Source organism: Rosa chinensis, chromosome 1 (genome assembly GCF_002994745.2).
Source record: "Rosa chinensis cultivar Old Blush chromosome 1, RchiOBHm-V2, whole genome shotgun sequence".
Lineage (NCBI taxonomy): Eukaryota > Viridiplantae > Streptophyta > Magnoliopsida > Rosales > Rosaceae > Rosa > Rosa chinensis.
This window is the reverse complement of record NC_037088.1, coordinates 2,934,058-2,954,472: the sequence shown is the minus strand read 5'-3', so window position 1 is coordinate 2,954,472 and position 20,415 is coordinate 2,934,058. Positions and strand designations below refer to the sequence as shown.

At 40.4% G+C, this 20,415-nt stretch overlaps 1 protein-coding gene across 1 annotated transcript; it reads right to left on the bottom strand.

Annotated features, from left to right (window-relative positions):
• Positions 1-14,876: 14,876 nt before the first annotated feature.
• Positions 14,877-18,155, bottom strand: LOC112182404 (ADP,ATP carrier protein 1, mitochondrial). The gene is made up of 4 exons (XM_024320892.2): positions 17,248-18,155; positions 16,224-16,720; positions 15,761-16,132; positions 14,877-15,401 (listed from the first exon to the last, which is right to left on the bottom strand). Exons 2-4 carry the CDS (start codon positions 16,710-16,712, stop codon positions 15,105-15,107), a joined length of 1,158 nt encoding a protein of 385 aa, XP_024176660.1. The 5' UTR covers positions 16,713-16,720; positions 17,248-18,155; the 3' UTR covers positions 14,877-15,104.
• Positions 18,156-20,415: the final 2,260 nt, after the last annotated feature.

The window sequence follows — 20,415 nt, the reverse complement described above, 5'->3', positions numbered from 1 at the left end:
GTCCTTTCCACAAATCAAATGAGGCCTAAGGGTCTTTGTGTTTATAAGCAAAGTGAGTTACGTTCAAGAGTGATAATAGCTCCTTAGGGTAAAGTGATCTTTTAGGTTGAGAGAGAGTGTACAAGAGACATCATTTTGGATACAAGGACTTGGGATGCGCATAAACTTGAGTGGTGTAATCTTGTACTTGTGTACATTAGTGAAGGTAGAACTCTCCAAGGACGCAGGTAAGGATATTGGTTGAACCTCATTAAATTTTAATGCATTTGTTAGCTTGCTTATTTCTTTTTTCATCTCTATTTGTTGTTTTGGGGGTGGGGTGGGGTAAAGCAATAAAACTTAATGGTAGAAACCAATCCCTAACGACATAAACAACCAAACCATAATTTAGCCAAGCAAAACTGCAAAAGACGACTAGTGATAGCATCACTGCAAACTGTGAGGGCAAGTTTGTGTTTTGGATTTCCAGCTGATAGAGCAAAGACCAGGCCCAAAATCGATCGAAGGCGTGACCCAGGAACAATTTTGTTGTGACTAGCTGGATGGTAACAGCAGCAATTAGAGGTAAATTCACATAACAGAGCTTATAGGAGGATATGGCGTGGGAGCTAGATGCCTGGGAGTTTAGCAGAGAGAGAAAGAGTTCCATCAATGGCATGATTTCTGGGTTTTGGGTCAAGGTTGATTGGGATGAATTGATGGCTAGGGATTTAGAGATATTAGAGCTTGATCTCTTGCTTGATGTTTCTCGGTTGTTGTGGTCTCCTTTCCAACAGTAGCAGACCAGCTTTTTATAGCGAAGGTGGAAGAAGAAGGTTGGTGACAAGGGCTGAGGGTTTTTAGAGACCACTCTCAATTTTGGGAAGATAAATTGTGAAAGCTATGGAAATTTCTTTAAGCTAGGAGACTGAAGGGCAGTGGCACAGGTTTAGGGGTGATCCTCCAGAATTTGTGCTGCTGTGATCTTTTGAAGATTTTAGTTCCTCAATTTCTGGTATTGAAACTTGTGATCACAGAGTTAGAGGGCTATTGGAAATTGAAACAGGGATTGCTGGTGTAACGCCCCAAGTTACACCTCACCAGCTTAAGCACGTCACAGTGCCGCGAATCTCTAAAACATAAACCGAACGCTCGATTTATATCCTAGAGAACCGCAAGGCATTTTGTTTGAAAAACTTTTTGTAAAACACAGCGGAAGCTACAAATATTTTTGAGGTGAAAACTTGAATTGCTAGCAACTATTTTGTTTGTTCAGAACTTGGATAAGGACGTACACTGGGTACGGATTTCAATGAAAGAGAATCCAACTGAGTTTAACCTGAGGCTAGATAACAACAAGCTCCGAAGCACGAAGTTTGAGAAATAAAAGTTAGCACAACTCCAGACAAGGGTTTACCGAACTTGTTATGCACACCCAGCTCCGTCCGCTAATGTCCCGTCACCAGTGCACAGTACTTGCAATCATACTGTTGTAGGGGTGAGCTTTTGTCCTCACTGCTCAACAGGAACTCTAACTCAACTAGTCATGAAACCAATAAATAGATTTTGGAGCTCCAGTATGAAAATAGGCTTAAACCAAGTATTTAAAAAAATGAACGACAAACTTTAATATTTTTCAACGTGAAAACCGATGCATGATGCTTGAATAAACACGGCGCCAAATCCAAGTGTTACCTGATGGCCGGTCCCATAGACCCACTACACGACCTTACCTCAAATTAATTTATCACCAGGTAAGCGTAGCGAGAACGTCCACTACCTAGCTATACACACGTACCAAGTTCGTGATTGCAGATACTCGGACGACCGGTATAGCTAACCCTCCGGAGGTTTAGGGGATCAAACCCAAGGAAGTCAGTGCCCCTTTCGCTCTCAAGCCATCACATCTCTCACAATTTGGTTAGTATGCATTGCATTTTAACATAACCAAACCGTACCACCCATCATGCATCATTTTAACACAAGATATAAGAAAACAACTAACCGAGGAGAGTCCTGAATCCCTACCTAGATTCCGATGCTTTCTCTCACGTACTCCGAGAGTTGCGAACCTTCTGCTCCTCGGGTAACTGAAATCCTAAATTCTGACATTTCGATAGTCAATATCTTTTTAACAATTAAACGAAATCTCAACGATTAATAAATCGTCTAAACCAACTTTTCCTGGTTTGACCACCTTGACCATTTGACCATTTGACCATGTTTGACCAATCGAGGTAGACTCGATAATTACCTAAATTATCGAGCATTGACTTGAAGTTACGTTATCGACCAAACATATATTGAGTGTACCTGATTACCAAGGCCGCCCAATACATGTATAAACATTAATTTCTTTCCTTACTTATTATCAAACCACGAGATACACAAACAAACCAAAGATCTCGAATTTACTTAACCGTTTTACCGCATAGTAATTCCACGGAATTTACTATGGACACCCAAGCTTTATAGCCTCACCACATTTTTGATTTTTCCACAACCAATTCATAAATTCTAAACTGTTATCACCTAAATAACAACAACCACAATCAAACATGATAGTCATAATTCATTCACTTCGACACACAACCCATTCTGCACATGCAATCGAGCTTATACACATTCAAACAACCAACTATCCATTTCAAGGCCACAACAACAGGTTATCCACTCATTTTTAAACCCAACCTTGAGCAACCAACAAGCGTAATACAATCTCAGCCAAATGACCCATTCAGTTCATCTAACCTCCAAGTATCATACCAAGATCAAAACTTGGTTCGAGAGTTGGAATATACCTTCAAAAGCTACTTCGAGCAAGCTCGATTGAACAGGGATGATGACGAACTGGGAATCCAACACCAGCTAGCAATTCTTTGGAATTTAGCTTCAGTTTAGAACGACAAGCATCAACAGGTGAAGACGAAATGAAAAGCGAACCAAGAGAGGCCAGAGAAGTCGCCTGCGTCAAAGAGCAGAGCCGGACCGAGAGGAATCCAGAAACCCAATTCATCAGAACTTACTCCAATCCGAAAACTAAGTATCAAATTGTGTATATTATGACGAAAGGATGAATTTCCATACCGAATGCTCCTTGAATGGTGGCCGGAAACTTGCAGAAATCGCCGGCGAAAGCTTGGACCTTCACCGTCTGCTCTTCGTTCTTGTCAGGTGCATGGACGATCCAAGAGCATCAGGCTATAGGTTACGAAGAGGCGAAGAAGAGGGTGGTTGTCCGTCGTCGATTGGTGGCCGGACGCCAGAGTTGTGGTCGGGCTGCCTAGCGGGTCGTCGGGTTTCTCTCTCTCTGCTGAGAGAGCTCGAACTTTCTGGTTACTCTAGAATAATCTAGAGCCTTGGTCTGATCTTGGGGTAAATATATCTCAAGTTTAATTGATTCAAGGGCTGTGATGAAGCGGTGGAAAAGGTATAGTGCTAGGATCATGCCACGTGTTTCTTTTTCTGGAATTAATTTCTGGAATTAATTTCCACAATTCCAAAACTTCGAATAGCCACTAAAAATAGTTCGGTCACCGGAAAATTCTCTGAAAATTTCCATGAACTCGTCGTGACGTATACTTCATTTTCCAACTTCTAAATTGAAGATTTCACTTCAAGAAATTTTCTGAAAATATTCTCGAGTACTTTCACTTTTATTGAAATCGATAAGTCAATTAGCGAACTATTTCGTTTAAGCTCGATAAACTTTTCCGGGGCTCACAGCTGGGCATATGAATCAGAGAGTTTCTCCATGGATTCTGGGTTGTGGGGATAGTCACCGTTATGATAAATGATGCGCAGACAATGAAAATAACGCGATCCACGTGGCTACTACCGTTATTGATGCCACAACGAAGAAAGTTACTATGCATGGTCATAGTAACATGGCATGATGGCGTTATAACGCGGAGTAATGGCGTTATTCAATAACGCCATAACGCCATAATGCCATAACGTCATAACGCCATAATGCCATAACGCCATAACGCCATAATGAGGAGTGATGGTGATGAAGAGTAACGCCGGAGTAATGACGCCAATGAATAACGCCATAATATCATAACGCCGCGATGAGGAGCAATTGCGCTATAGAATAGCAAGTAACGCCACAATGCGGGGCGATGGCGCTATTAGATAACGCCGTAACGCCACGATACGGAGGATGGCGTTAATGAATAGCGCCATAAACGCGGAATGATTGTGAGAACAGTTATCAAAATGGAATTTAACGCCACTTACAGTGTAATTTCTCATTCACCTATATAAGGGAGGCTCAACGTCCAGGTAATGCATCAGATTCTGACTCTTCTTACTACACTACTAAGAAACATACTGACTTAGGCATCGGAGGGTTTTCTGCAGGTACCCCCCCTTCTCCTCGAGTTGACGGTCAAACTCCAGGTCAACGCTCAAGGGAAGCTTCTCGATTGTTCCCGGTCAGCTCCCACTCCAGTCCGCATTAATTGTTGGGTCAAACTCCTCTACGGAATTTTTCACCTCCAACAAGTGGCGCCGTCTGTGGGAAACACTTTTCCCTAAAAAGTGATGGCGGGAGCTGTGCCTGGTGGAATTCCCTTTTTGTCGCTAAGGACTGGGAGCGACGAAATCCCACCTTCTGATCGGCCCCTGAATGAGCCTCTCCCAAACCTGGTCGGTGATCTGAACTTGCCTCCAGTTGATGAGGCACAAACGTTGAGGCAAGAACTTGAGCAGCTTCGAAGGGAAAAGCAAGATCGAGAAACTCGACGGCGGAGAAAGCTCGAAAGGATCCTCCAACTTGACAGCGACTCTTCGGATGAAGAACTCAGCGATGCCCACCACCACCACAGGATGGCCAACACGATAGCCGGAGGCGTAGGCGAAACCGTTATTGAGAGGTTGAGCGGCACGCTAAACGACAATGGCAGAATCGCAGGACGTCACAAGCGACCTCGCAATGAAGAGTGGCGTGAGAAAATGGAGAAGATGATCGAACAGTGCAAACGCGCCGGCCCCCGGGAGCTGGCAGCCGAAATCGCAAGGGACGTAGGAAAGTCCCCATTCACTGACGACATCTTAAACGCGACAAAACCCCGACGGTTCACAACCCCTGTTTTCCAAAAATATGATGGGACTACTGACCCCGTAGACCATATCAAAGGATATAAACAACAGCTATCCATCGAGACAACCGATGAGAAGCTGATGTGTAAGCTATTTCCGTCAAGTCTTACAGGACCGGCTTCAGCTTGGTTCCAAGATCTCAAGCCTCAGTCGATCCCGGACTTCGACACGATGAGTAGAACCTTTATCTCCCAATATTTCTGCAGCCGCAAACAAAAGAAGGATATGGCGACCTTATTCAGTACCAAGCAGAAAACGGGGGAAAAAATAGGTCAATTCTTTGAAAGATTCAAATCAGAAATGAGACATGTTCACTGTGACCCACAATTTACAGCAGTTGCATTCCGAGAAGGGCTCCTTCCAGGCACACCTCTATATGAGAGCTTATTACGTGACCCGCCGCGGGACATGGATGACGTTGTTACTCGAGTCGAAGGAGAAATCAGGATTGAACGAGCGAAAGACGCACATGAAGCTCGAATTACCGCGGCTGTCGCCTCTAGCGGGGGACAAAGGGAATATGCTAGAAGAAATGATCGTGGCTTCAGGGCATCTAGCAGGTATTATACTGACAATGGGCGAAATGGTGCTAGGCGTAGCGACGCACGGCCCCGGTCAAACCATCCAGAGGCTTGGTTCACCGTCAGCCCCCCCATTATCTTCAAAACCAGTCACCCCCAACAAGATGGCTTTCCAACCATGCTATACGACCAGAGGGAAGATCAATCTTAGCCAGGGAAAGTTTGTAAGCTGCGCGACGTCAAACCAGACAGGGTGAGTAAAAGAGAATGCCAAGGAAAGAAGTCAAATATAACGAAGTTATGATCAAGGGACGTACCAAGGTCATCAGCGAAAGCAGCTGGAGGCAAAAGGTCCAATTCTGGAGACCGCCATTTGCCAGAGATCATCAAGGCTTTGGACCTCCATCCCGGATGACTAATCGGCACGCCTGCAAATATCTTCATCTTCGGGTATGGAGAAAAGTTGAAATATCGAAGCTTGCCTGTTCTGACACAGTTGAAAAGATGAAGAAAATCTGATAAACCCAGGGAAACACCCCATTTCCAACCCATGATCAAGAAAGAAGACAAGAAAAGATAAGCATTCGGGTGAAGTTGCATTGGGTGCAAGCCAAGGACCCTCCACACTAGTTGGAAAACAGGGTGAATTGGAAAACTGATAAACCTCAGATGCGAAAGAGACAGTATCAAGGTATCACCAGGCACATTCTCGCCAGTGTAGATATCGGCATCATCAGGAATCGAAGAAAGTTTGACGAACTTTGAGACCGCGTACGTTTTAGCATATTTCTCTACCTCTTGAGCGGTTGGTTTCCAAGGTGTAGGTTCATCGATTGGCTCCGGACTTTTCTTTTGGGATTTCGCCAAGTCCGTGTACTTAATGCGAGCCATGCGGGTGATTAGAGGAGAACTGTGAACTGTTCACAACAAAGTTAGGTTCCGAAGACTTACACATGAACGACGTGGGAACTCATAAATAAAAAATAAAATTAAAAAAAAAAAAAACTGAAAGGGATTGGAGCTTACGCAAGGCGGCGATAGGGCACGAGCTTGAACGCAAAGGTTGCAGGGCGACAGAGAGGAAACGACAGCAAAGAAAAAAATAGAAAAAAACTTTTGGTCGCCGTTTGGCAGCCAAACCAAAACACGGCGATTAGTGGAGCAATTTCTTGTCGTCAATGGTCTCCTAAGCGTAGCGCAGCAGTCGGCATCGGCGAGCCAGAAAGGTGATTCAGGTGAAGAGCGACGCTGGCAGGAAGATTGCAAGCGGGCACCAACGCTGTCGTCCAGGTCGTGCAACGCCCCGATTGCCGTAATAACCTCCGCCGCGTCGTCGCGAGGTGTATCTGGAGCAAAACGGTGGCAGAAATCCCTTTATAAAAGAATGACTACTACGTGGATTGCAATCCAAGAGAATTTCGGAGGGGATGGCAAGTGATAATCTGAGAAATCACAACGGGATCACACGCGACAAAAACGGGAGAACAAGCGGGTCAAGTAGCGTTAAATTGGGTACAAGCCTGGCCAGGTACAGCGGGAATTGGGCCAAACGTGCTTTGTGGTGGACTTAGGCTTTCGTCAGAACTAGAAGGAAACTTGGGCCTGGAGCTAACCCAGTGTGAACAGCGTTTGAGTTGGTCCTAACGTCACGACATTGATCCTTGCTGAATATAAGTTTGAACGACCACAGTGGTGAGATCACATGGAAATTTCCTCTTGGGATAGTTATCCAAAGAGGAAATTTGGGGGCATTGTGGGGATAGTCACCGTTATGATAAATGATGCGCAGACAATGAAAATAACGCGACCCACGTGGCTACTACCGTTATTGATGCCACAACGAAGAAAGTTACTATGCATGGTCATAGTAACATGGCATGATGGCGTTATAACGCGGAGTAATGGCGTTATTCAATAACGCCATAACGCCATAATGAGGAGTGATGGTGATGAAGAGTAACGCCGGAGTAATGACGCCAATGAATAACGCCATAATGTCATAACGCCGCGATGAGGAGCAATTGCGCTATAGAATAGCAAGTAACGCCACAATGCGGGGCGATGGCGCTATTAGATAACGCCGTAACGCCACGATACGGAGGATGGCGTTAATGAATAGCGCCATAAACGCGGAATGATTGTGAGAACAGTTATCAAAATGGAATTTAACGCCACTTACAGTGTAATTTCTCATTCACCTATATAAGGGAGGCTCAACGTCCAGGTAATGCATCAGATTCTGACTCTTCTTACTACACTACTAAGAAACATACTGACTTAGGCATCGGAGGGTTTTCTGCAGGTACCCCCCCTTCTCCTCGAGTTGACGGTCAAACTCCAGGTCAACGCTCAAGGGAAGCTTCTCGATTGTTCCCGGTCAGCTCCCACTCCAGTCCGCATTAATTGTTGGGTCAAACTCCTCTACGGAATTTTTCACCTCCAACATGGGTTCTTGCCAAAAATGGTGAAACACCAATCCCAGCATCAACTTTGACAACACGCGTTTCTGGTTTGGGGAAGAAGATGGTTCAACAGTCTTTGGGCTAAAGGCTGGTGTAATGGACATTGGGTGAGAGAATGGCTTTGGTGGGCTTTAAGCTTTGCTAGGCCTGCTTTCATCTCTCTACTAGCCCATGTTAAGATTTTGGTCCATCAAGCATGAATTTTGGTTCCCAAGTCCAAAATTATCGATGGGCCTTATCGTAACAATGGGCCTCACAAGATCCGTTACCTTCCACACCACATCCCGCCGTATAAGCCCCAAACGTAGCTTGGGTCTACGCGTATCGCATGGTAAATAAGCGTGTTGGCTCATTTGAAAATGCATGTCAATCGTTTGAGAATTTGGGCTTCTCGTATCGCTTGCTAAATAGAGAGCTTCCTTTTGACGTGAAATGGGCTTGCTTGAAGGCCCAATTAGGTTACGAGGTTGATGACTTCCCCTCTTTGCTTATCACTCATAGAATTTGAACTCGCGGAAATTTGGGTGTCAACACAAACAAAAGTGGCATAAACAACAAACTAGCTATTTTAACAAAAAGTTAAAAATCTAACTAATTTTAAGATAGTTTACCACTTCAACAAACTACTTATATAAAAGTCAAATTTAACTTTTTGTTAAAGTTTGCATAAACAATATTGAACCAGACTCAGATAGTTTGGGAGGAGACCACAACGATCTCAATAGAAAGCACCCAAAAATCTCATTTCCGGACACACAAGGAGCAATAAACCTCAAATCATCTCTGCTTCGGAGAGCATCATCCATAAAAACCAAAGCAAAGAAAAAGTTACCATATCTACAAAGAGATCAATCGAACAACCACCCAAATGGTGAACAATATGTATGGTGTTTCATAATTGGAATCTTACCCATGTGCGCTAGTGGGTAACTTTACTTAAAACCTGAACGGCGGAAGAAGACATAAGAGGAGAGAAGCTAAAGGCAATGAAACCTGAACACCAAATCGAATTTGACAGGTGAAAAGAAAGTATATATAAAATAAAGAGATTCGGAGCGGAAGACAACATAGCAAAACAAAATGATGAGCAAAATTCAGGAAGAGAAAAATGATGAGCAAAACATGAAGGAAAAAAAGAGGCAAGAGGCGTCATAATCGGGCCATAGCCTGAGCAACAGCACTCGTGATGGGCAGAGTAGCTCACCGCTGACACTAATCAAGGCCAAGAGGACACCATCAACCCTTAAACCGGTTGCAGATCAAAGGGTAAAAGGTGAGAAGAGTTGTAGTATCCCATTTACAATGTATTTGAATATGTTGTGATGAGCTTTTGTACCATTCAATGTGTAGCGAGCTTCATAGAGATGAGAAAATTTCACAGGAGATCATTTTTTGTCTTGGTCCTTGGTGGTTATTTAATAATAAAATCACTTTTAGTCAAGAAAATTGGATCAACGATATTTTTGACGAAGAATTGGATTTAGTCTCCAAATTCTGTTATTACAAATTCTGTTTTTGACGAAGAATTTGACATTATACAAATTTTGTTATTACCATACTTTCAACTATAGCAACTAGTCGTGGTCACGGTAGGTAGCGATGGATGACAGTGCCACCAATCACATTCCATGTTTAAACCTTTTCATCATCAAAAGGGTTATTTACCAACTGGCATAACGACCAACACAAAATTGAGTTGAAGAATAGAAAAGGGAAAATGTCAATTTACCCAAATTTGAGCTACACTAATCCCACTTACCCAAACATCATATGAGATTGCCCACTTATCCAATAATTTACATATATTTTGCGCTACTACCCAATTAAGTATTTTTTTTATTCCTTTTTATTTATTTTTAGGACAATTTTGCCCTCTCGTCCTTTGTCACTTAGAGAGAGAAGTTATCGGAAACCTCGCCGGACTCTGGTGATTGGCCGCCGGATTCGGTGATCGGCCGCGGACTCCGGTGATAGGATTCTGGCGTCCGATTTTATTGCTCCCAAATAATACCCAATAAACATTTTATTGCCCCCTAATAATCATATTATTACCTGCCCAATAATCTTTTTATTTCCCCCAATAATCATACTATTGCCCCCCAATAATCTTTTTATAAAATTACTCATAAGTGTCAATTTGAAACTTTATTTAGCTATAAGGCCACCTAGTTTTTCTTGTCTTCATAAAGCCACTTGCTTCCTCAAACTTTTCCATTCCTGACGATTTTGCCCTTCTACTTAAGAAAACCAACTGCTTGAGATTAATCGATCATTCTCCATCCTCTCACTGTCTCTCCGATGAAATTCTCTAAGATTAATCTCTCTCTCTCTCTCTTTCTCGCCGGCGATACTCCCTCTTTCCACCATCACGTCGGCGAATGGAAATGGAATTGAATCTCCGACGCACGACGCCAATTGGAACTGGATCTCCAGTCCTCTCCTTTTCCTTTCTTCTGCATTGTGAAAAGCTAGGGTTTCTGAAGATGACGATGATAAAGGGCTTGATCGGCTTGATTGATCGGATACAGAGGTTCCGTATTGTGCTCAGTGACTACGGTGGTGGGAGATCGGATCTAGGAATGAGCGATAGTAATAATTTCAGAGATCAGAGCTTTGTTTCCTATCATTCAAAATCGTTTGGCACTTCCTTCCTTGCCAAAAGATGAGCATGACAGAGGCGCTGACATGTGCTACCTGCGATGATCAAGATTTGCGTCACAAGCACCCTCGCCATCATTTTGACGAAGAAGAAAGCAAGGCCGCGGGTGAGGATATGGAAACTCCTCCGCCTCTTGTTATGTTATCTCCTTCAAATAGTCCTAAGCCGGCTGAGGGTGTGGAAGAAGGTGAAATTCTTGAGGACGGTGCGATGGTTATGACGATAGTGTTTGGGAAACAAAAGTGGACTTTGGTGACGAGTCTAGTGAAATTGAAGCTCCTGAAGTTTGCGAACATTCTGATTAGCAAAATCTAGTGTACGTGTTCTGATTGCCCTCATCTCTCTTGTTTTTTTTATTAAATGTGCCTCTACTTGCTATTTGGTAGCTGATGAATCTTTAATTATAGCTAGCTTGTTCATGATTTCTTTATTTGATTGGTTGTCAAGCATCACACTGTTCTCAAATTCCTATCATCACCATCATCATCGTCATATCCTTTTGGGCATTTTCATTTGTTTGCGAAACTAGTTAAAATTGAATGAAAAAGCATTAACTTGAATCAATTGGAGTTTTGAATTTTGGAATTTAATAAAATTCAAGTGCCATGTGCTGTGGCTGTAGCTAGGCTAATTGTTATTGAGCGAGAGTTTCATTTGTATATTGATTTTGAGATAGTGAACAAGAATGCTTGCATTTAGTTTGTTAGATTGGCATTCATGAGTTTCATTTGTATTTGATTTTGAGATACTGATACTCTCTGAAAATGCTACTTGAACAGTTTTGATAAGTTATCAATACTGTTAAAAAAAAATAAAAAAAAATAAAACACTATTATTAGTTTCTCTGTTTTTCTCTTTTTTTAGGTAACTGATATATTGCAAGGAAAAAAAAAAGCTACTAATACTATTTGAAAATACTACTAGCATACTTGTGTCACTGTCAAACAAACCTACTGTGCATTTTGTTTAAGTACTCTATATGATTTCATTCATGTCAAAACTAGAAGCTAATAATGTAGTTGATAGAGTTTTAGATTCATGTGTTTTCATTCACGCCCGGCTTTGATTTGTCATATCTTTGTTCTTCTAAAAATTCTTTTGCCTTTTATTGCAGTCAATAGCTTTCTATAACTGTTATATATAGAGGCTTATAACACAGAGATAGTAGTTTCTTTGCCTATGTTAGTATCTTTTCAAGCTATTAGTCAATAGCTTTTCTATTTTCATTTTGATTAATTTCAAGTTAGTAGCTCTCCATAACTATTAGTGGTTCATCACAGTGATAGTAGCTTAAATGCCTATGATAGTATCTTTTCAAGTTGATTTCAGTAGCTTTTCTGTTTTCATTTTGATTGTTTTCAAGTTGTCTTCTATCAATAGCTTGTCAAATTGAAAAATCATGATTATGTATGAAATTCAGTTTTCTTTTTGCTGTGATTTCATATCTCTAGCATTTCTTGTTTGGTATTTGTGTTACACTATCAACATGGACAATCAATTGGTTTTGTTGCAATCAGTATTTATGTCGGTAGCTTTTTATTACTATTCAAGTAGCCTTGTACATGAGTCATAGCAGCTTCATATACCTATGTCAGTAGCTTTTAATTGCTTGTCTTTAATTATTGAGTTTATAAGGAGTGCCAAGTTTGTGGTGCAGCGTGCACTGCTGTTTTTAGTTTGCATTTTAAATACTAATGTTTAGTTTAGTTTTGTTGTATATTTGTTCTTGGCATAATTTTTTCCCTTTGTATATGCAGTAGTAGATTCTGGAAATCATGTGAATTTGGATAGTGAAGTCTTCATTGACCAAGAGATCATTCGACCAACCAAGAAATATTGAAATGAAGTTTGGTGTTGAAGGTGGCAAAATAATGCCTATGGTTAGTGCTGGGTAGTAGAGCGTCACAGCAAAAAACATCAACGACGGCCAACTGAAAAATGATAGTAGCATTACAACATTGACAGTAGCTTTCTATAATTATTGTAATAGATTTTCACAATTATGATAGTGGCGTTTTACAACTATGGAAGTAGTTTTTCACATAGTTATATCATTGTTGAACCCTTCATACTTTTTGTATCATTGAATATGTTTTGTTTTCTCGATTGCAGTAGCATTTTTACTTTGATTGTATTTTTTACATTTCCATAACTTTGTTAGTCTCTGAGAATAGATTTCTCAGTCTCCGGAAGTACCTTTTGTTTTGCTTGGTAGTAGTTTTTGTCGTACTTAGTTATTGTTCTTGGCGTTGATGAGAGTAGCTTTTTGATTTTGGTGACAATAACATTAATTGTTAGTGAGAGTAGCTTTTGATATTGGTAACAGTAGCTTTTGTTGGTGAGGATAGTAAATTTTGGTTTTGGGAGCGTAGCTTTTGTTATGATAGTAACTTTTGTTGCTGGCGACAATAACTTTTGTGACCTTGTTGGAAATCTCACCAGCGTAGCTTTTGTTTGTGATAGTAGCTTTTGTTGTTGGTGATAGTAGCTTTTGTGACCTCGCTGGAAATCTCACCAGCGTAGCTTTTGTTGCTAGTGACAGTAGCTTTTTTTACTAGTGATAGTAGTTTTTGTGACATTGCCGGGGGTTGCCGGAAATCTCATCAGAGTAACTTTTGTTGCTAGCCATAGTAGCTTTTAGTGTTAGTGACAGTACATTTTGTGGTAGCCAGAGTTTGCCGGAGACCTGACGGAGTTGACCGGAGACCTCGCCGGAGAGGAGAGAGAGAATGATTGTTGACTTTTACTCTAGTGGCATTTATGTAAATATCTTAATTTTTATATCCAAAATATAATACATTTTTTAATCTAGTGGCCTTATGAGAGAAAAAATTAGTTAGTGGTCTTATGGCTAAAAACACATTTAAAAATGCACTTATATGTAATCAACCCTAATCTTTTTATTGTCCCTCCATAATAGTGCTTCAATAATGCACAACTCTTCTGCTTAAATACAGCAACTTTGCCCATACGTTTATAATCTTTTGAAGAATCAATTATTAGTTTCTCAAAATTCACGCTGTAGATGTCACAATCTCTTTCAACTTGATGACTTTTTCGTATAGAAACATCATCCTCTCCGGGCTGAACACCACTTTCACTGTCATTGGAAACCAAATAATGGATATCATCATTGAGAGGATTAAGAACCTCAATCTTGTAACACACAGACAATACACAAAAAAATAATCAGCTAACATTCAGTCTGCGGCTAACAAAAACGTACCAAACACCACAACTTGCTTCTTCATAATCCAAAAGAACTACTTACCATGCCATTCTTTCTCACAACAACCAGTAACTACAAAAATACAAATTGATACTCACCGTCCTCTAAGGTCAGAATGAGATAGATCCCGTACTTGTGTTCGAACCGGAACGGAGCAGATCTTACGGAGAGGCGCACCACCGCCGGCTGCTTCAACTACGCAGATGCGGATGAAGATCCAGCCTTAGATCGCCTGCCTTATGTACCCACCTCCACCTCCTGTTCGGTACAAAACCCCTCACACAAGTCTTTGCCGGCAATGACTGAGAAATAACCGTCGGTGCGATTTCCGACAAGGAATTGGAGCCACTGCAAGTTGAGAATTGGCGGCTGGGGAAATCGTTGGAGCAGAATGTGAAGCTGCTCAAGAACCTAACTGAATCGCGCGCCTTGTAAGACAAGAAATCGAAGAGGGGAGAGAGAGAGACCGTGATTGATCGGGAATAGGTGGTTTTACTGGGAGAGTGGCAGTGGCAGAGTTGTAATTTATTAATTGGGTATATTATAAAATTGTAATTTTACACTTAAATGGAGGTAATTATCCATATAAATCTTTAGTGGAGTAAGTGAATTCCGTGAATTCCAGTTAGGCCGAATTTAGGTATTTGGTCAAGAACCAAAATGCCTACCTGAACAGATCAAGTGATGGGTCCAAGGAGACCACATACATCAACCACATAATACAATCAACAACTTCATACTGGCAGAGTAAGGCACAATATTGGGCCTTCTTTTCAGAATAACCATAATGAAAACAAGCACACGAATCCTTTGCAAAGCAATTGTTCCAGAGAAACATTGCAATGCTCCTTAAATCAAAATGCAATACTACTCTAGTAGTTCCAGAAAACAACTTTAGAAAAAGAATTGACATTTAACAATTGAAACACACAAAATAACCTGCATATCATCTGACTAAAATTCCAAATATGTGTGAAATTTACACCACATTGTAAAAATCTGTTTGGGAACAACTCCCCTATAACTGAATTATTCAAGGAAAATTTTGCCGAAATAAGTACTTCAGACTAAAAAAAAAAAAAAAAAAAAAGGAAGAGATTTTCATCATCATCATCTAAAAGCTATCTGGCTTGGGAGAGGAGACATTCTTAACCAGATCCAGAACCGTAACTCTTCCCGAACACAATCAGCTGCAACTTGTCATAACCAGAAAGGACACCAGCACCAGCAATGCCACGGAGGATGTTTGCACCAGCACCCTTGAACAGGGACTTGGCACCCTCATTCTTCAAGATCTGCGCAAAGGCATCAAAAGAACTCTTGTACTTGACGGCTTCACCGGAGGTCATCATCATTCTTCTACGAACAGTGTCCATTGGGTAGGCAGCAAGACCAGCACCATTAGTGATGACCCATCCAAGAGCAAAGCTAGCAAAGAAACTATCCTGTAGTTTTCAAAAACAAAACGATGTCAGCTGGATACTCTGAAACATGTGTAGGGAACACTCATAAGCCATAAAAATCGAGTCCAGAACAGGTCAAGTAAATATAAATACAACTACAGCCAACAAATAAAGAATTTGCATATCCTTAGAATCAATCCTCCAAAATAGAATAAATAGAAATTTACAAGCACATAGAAATACAAAGAACACAAATCAAATTACTACAATTGCCAAATCAACAAATTTCTCATTTTATATTAAAAAAAAAAAAACAGAAAACCAATTCAACAGAAGCAAAATATCAATACCATAATGATGAACCAAAAATAAAAACAAAACGTAAAATGTGATCCACTAACCTGCAAACCTCCCGTTAGGACCACAGGCTTGAGTGAATCATACAGTCCAAAGTACAAACCACGGTAAACAATGATACCAACAATTGATACACTGAATCCACGGTATAGACCAGCAATACCATCAGATTTCAATGTCTTCTTGTACACATCAATCAGACCATTGAATTGTCTCTCTCCTCCCATCTTTACAGCCTTAGAATCATTAGTCAAACGGGTACGAGCATAGTCCAAAGAGTAGACAAACAAAGAAGAAGAAGCACCAGCTGCAGCTCCTGAGGCCAAGTTACCAGCAAACCACTTCCAATAACCATCCCTGTCTTTCTTGAAATTGAATAGCCTCTTGAAGTAATCCTTGAATGCAAAGTTGAACGCCTGCCATGAAATACAGGTAGCAATTTCAGCATATCGTCATCGTCGTATGACATTTTCCAGAGAAAAGAAAAAACAGAGAAACATCACAAACCTGAGTGGGGAAGTAACGGATGACGTTGGTAGCGTTTCCTCTCCACAATGAACCAAATCCTTCTTCCTTGATTGTTCTGGAGAAGCACTCACCAATGCCCTTGTAGGGTTGAGACAACCGACCAGACTTGATCATTTCATCCTGGTTCTGAACCAAAAGCTTGACACGCTCAATGGGAGCAGCAGCGGTCTTAGATACAGCACCAGAAACACCACCCATAAGGAAATCAATGACAAAGTGGCTTTTCTCTGCGGGGGCTTGCACAAACACTGGGGATGCAGTTGATGGAATCATGGACAGATCAGTGGTAGCTCTGCAAGCTGGCATCATGGGGTATTGCAATGCAGCATTGGAATAATTTCCATATGCAGGACGTCTCTGGTACATCCCCTGTCTTTGGAAGCCAGTATCATATCCCTGAATGGATTGCTGAAGGAGCTGGCCAGCTACCTTTTGCATGACAGTAGGGTGTTGAACCTGATCAACCATTGCGTCTCCTACAAGTAAAACCAAAAACATTAAAAACAGATATTAACGGATTATAATCAAAGTTCCACGATAAACATGAGCCGATGATCAAGTTTAAAAGTAAAACATTTAGGTTAAACGCAAATAAGAATCACATTGTAAAGCCTCAAATAGACTGACTGAATAGCTATAAAATCCATCAATCCAAAAAGACAGATGGCAGAAGAGATTGAGCACAATCACCAGGTCTTACAACACCAACAGGCAGAAAACAATTGAAATCAGACATAGAACACATTTGAATAAAAAATATTAGCAAACATAATTCTAAACTGGGCATACAACATTTCATTTATTATACTAAACCCCCCAAAATACAAATGAAGTTTTACATAGGAATAATTTCCATACTAAACCCCCCGCAGGACGTCTCAGAAATGACTAAATAAAGAAAAGAAAATCAAGCCAGATATTTTGAAATTACCAACATATATCAACCAGCATCATCTATCTCTGGAATGAAAACACACAGATGTAGAACAAGAAATTGGTATACCTTGGAAGAAAATGAAGGGCGATTGAAGGCTGCGAGGGTCTCCGCCTTGAGCTCTTGGCTGCTGAAATGCTCAAAGACACGTTTCCTAGAGAGAGCGGGCGTTGTGTGGAGGAGGCGAGAGTCTATTGCAAATTTGAATTTGAATATGTTGTGATGGGCTTTTGTACCATTCATTATGTAGCAAATTCACAACAGATCACTTTCGAGTCTTGGTCCTTGAGGGGTTACTTAATAATCAAAATCACGTTTATTCAACAAAACTGGGTCAACGAAGAATTGGATTTAGCCTCCATCTTATACTTTTCAGTGATCATAAAAGAGATTTGACCCCCTTTCAAAAAATAAAAAAAGAGATTTGACATTATACAAATTCTGTTATATTATCATATACTTTCAACTAGAGAGCCTAGATAGAACCTTCCACCCATGAACAGTAACCATATTCTTCCTAATTTCGACGACGGGAAGGTGCTTAATTTCGACGGGAAGACCGACGACGCCGATGAGTTGCGTAGAGCTCCTTCTTCCACTGGACCTCGGCGGGTCTAGGATCCGCCACGGGTTGCTTGCTGCTTTATGACGTCGAACGAAGCCCACTATAGCTCTGTTGGGGATCGAAACTGAAACCATCAGTCTTGATTGGACTGCTTTTTTGATCTGCGCCGTGTTCTTGATCTCCGGTACCTCCTCCTCCTCCTCCCCAACCCCTGCTCTTCTCATCTATGCAATTTCCACAGTTTGTAATTGGGTCAAAAACCCGCCCCAAATCTCCAATTAGGGTTCACGTGGTTCCAAGGTTGGGCTTGTTTTTGGATGAAGAAGATGGAGATAAACAGAGCTGGAAGAACAAGAAAGAAGGGTTTTGACCCAACCCGCTCCAAATCTCCAATTAGGGTTCATATGGTTCTAAGGTTGGGCTTGGTTTTGGATGAAGAAGATGGAGATAAAATAAGTGTAGAAAAGACATTTTAACGTGAAAGGGATGCCACGTCAGCAATTTAACGGAGGAGAGTTGACGGCAAATACATTCTGTGTGAAATTAGAGAGTTTATAGGATATCAGGGTAAAATTAAAAAGTGAAAGATTGAAACGTCAAAATTCTATAAATATAGAGAGTAAACAGCATTTAGTTCATTTTATTTTTAGATTACCCTCTACCATGAAATATACTCGCTGCTAATCAGATCGATCTTAAGAAGATCATTGCTTACAAGTACTTGTGGAAAATCCATAGCCTACGGAAGAAAAGACGGGACTATTTAAAAGAATTTCATAAAGAATCTTCCTATATATCCAAGTGTTTCCAAATGACAATGTTATGTTGGACTTGCCGTGAAGGTTCACGGAAAGGTCTTTTGGCTCAAATCACCTTTCTAATCTCTCTTTTGCATTTAGATGTATTGTGTCTTCTTGACACTAGACTTGATGTCTTGATGAGGAGGCTTCTAAGAAATTAGTAAATAAGCTTCCTTTTAATAACTTTTGTTGTATACATTGCTTTTGCAACAATTCGCAGAATGGGGATGCTTAGTTTTTGACTTTCTTATATATGTTTCCTCATAAGCATATGCAGGCTACTTTATGGAATCACTTACTAACCCTTAAACCTAATTCTGATACTCCATGGATCATCATGGGTGATTTTAATTGCATTTTATCTTTGGATGAGAAAATTGGTGGTGTGCGAATGGCTAATAGAGTAATAGATTTATGGTTCAATTTCGTGCTTTCCTAAATAATGCTGTTCTAGTTTCATTACCTTTTAATGGTAATGTTTTCACTTGGTGTAATAAACAACAAGATGACTGTACAATGTAAGTTATGAGCGTTTAGACCGAGTTGTTGCTAACCTGGAAGCTTTATCGTTATTCCCTGATATGTCTCTTACTAATCTCCCTATTTCTGATTCAGATCATAACTCTTGGCTAACTGCCACTTTTAGTAATGCTATTGAAAACTTTGTTACAAAAACAAATGCTTTTCAAGCTTTGGCTAGAAATTGGAACTTCACTATTTTTTGTTATGTTTTCCACATAATGAAAGATATTTATTCTAAAGGGAGAATTTCACAAATGGTCACTCAACTATGACTCATTCGATACTTTGGTCACTCAAGTTTCAAATATATCACTTTGGTCATTCAAGTATTACACTGTCATTCACAAAAGTCACCCAAAGGGCATTTTTTTTCTCACAACAAAGTGACTTTTGTGAATGACAGTGTAATACTTGAGTGACCAAAGTGTCGAATGAGTCATAGTTGAGTGACCAAAGTATTATTCTCCCTATTCTAAATTACAATATGTTCAAGCTAATATTATCTCTCAGCCTAATTCTATTCTTCTTGATCACGAAGCTGCTTGAGTGAAAGAATTACAAAAGATTTATTTAGATGAAGAAGTTTTTTTGGGCACAAAGAGCAAAATGTAAATAGCTTCAACTAGGGGATAAGAATACTAAGTTTTTTCAGACACAAGCTTTGCTTATGTAAAAAGAAAAATCTAATTCATAAAATTAAAGATGACACTGGTATTTGGGTAGATTCTCCCAAGCTAATTTCTTCAGTTCTTATCTCCTCTTTGAAAAAACGTTTTACTTCCGCAACTACACCTTCTTTTCATTCTACTATTGATTTTCTTTCTTGTATTTCACATTGTATTTCAGCGGAAGATAATGCTTCACTATTAGCTCCAATTACTATGATGGAAGTTTATAATGTAGTCCATAACACTGGTCCTCTTAAAGCACCAGGTCCTGACGACATTCATGCCATTTTCTTCACACCTATTATAATCAGGTTAATGATTCTCTTTTTCAATTAGTTTCTTCTTTCTTTTCTTCAAATTTAGATCTTAGTTTAATAAATAGAACTAATATTGTTCTTATTCCAAAAACTAAGGCTCCCGAAACAGTCCACCACTATAGACCTATTAGCTTATGCAATGTTTCTTACAAGGTAATCTCTAAAGTTATTATTCATCGCTTACAGCCTTTATTGAATAAATTCATTTCTCAGAATCAAGGCGCCTTTGCACCTGGCAGATCAATTCAAGATAATATTCTTATTGCTCATGAATTATTCTCCACTTTTAACAAAAGGAAAGGTAAGCAAGGATCCATGGCTCTTAAATTAGACCTAGAGAAAGCTTATGATTATCTTAATTGGGA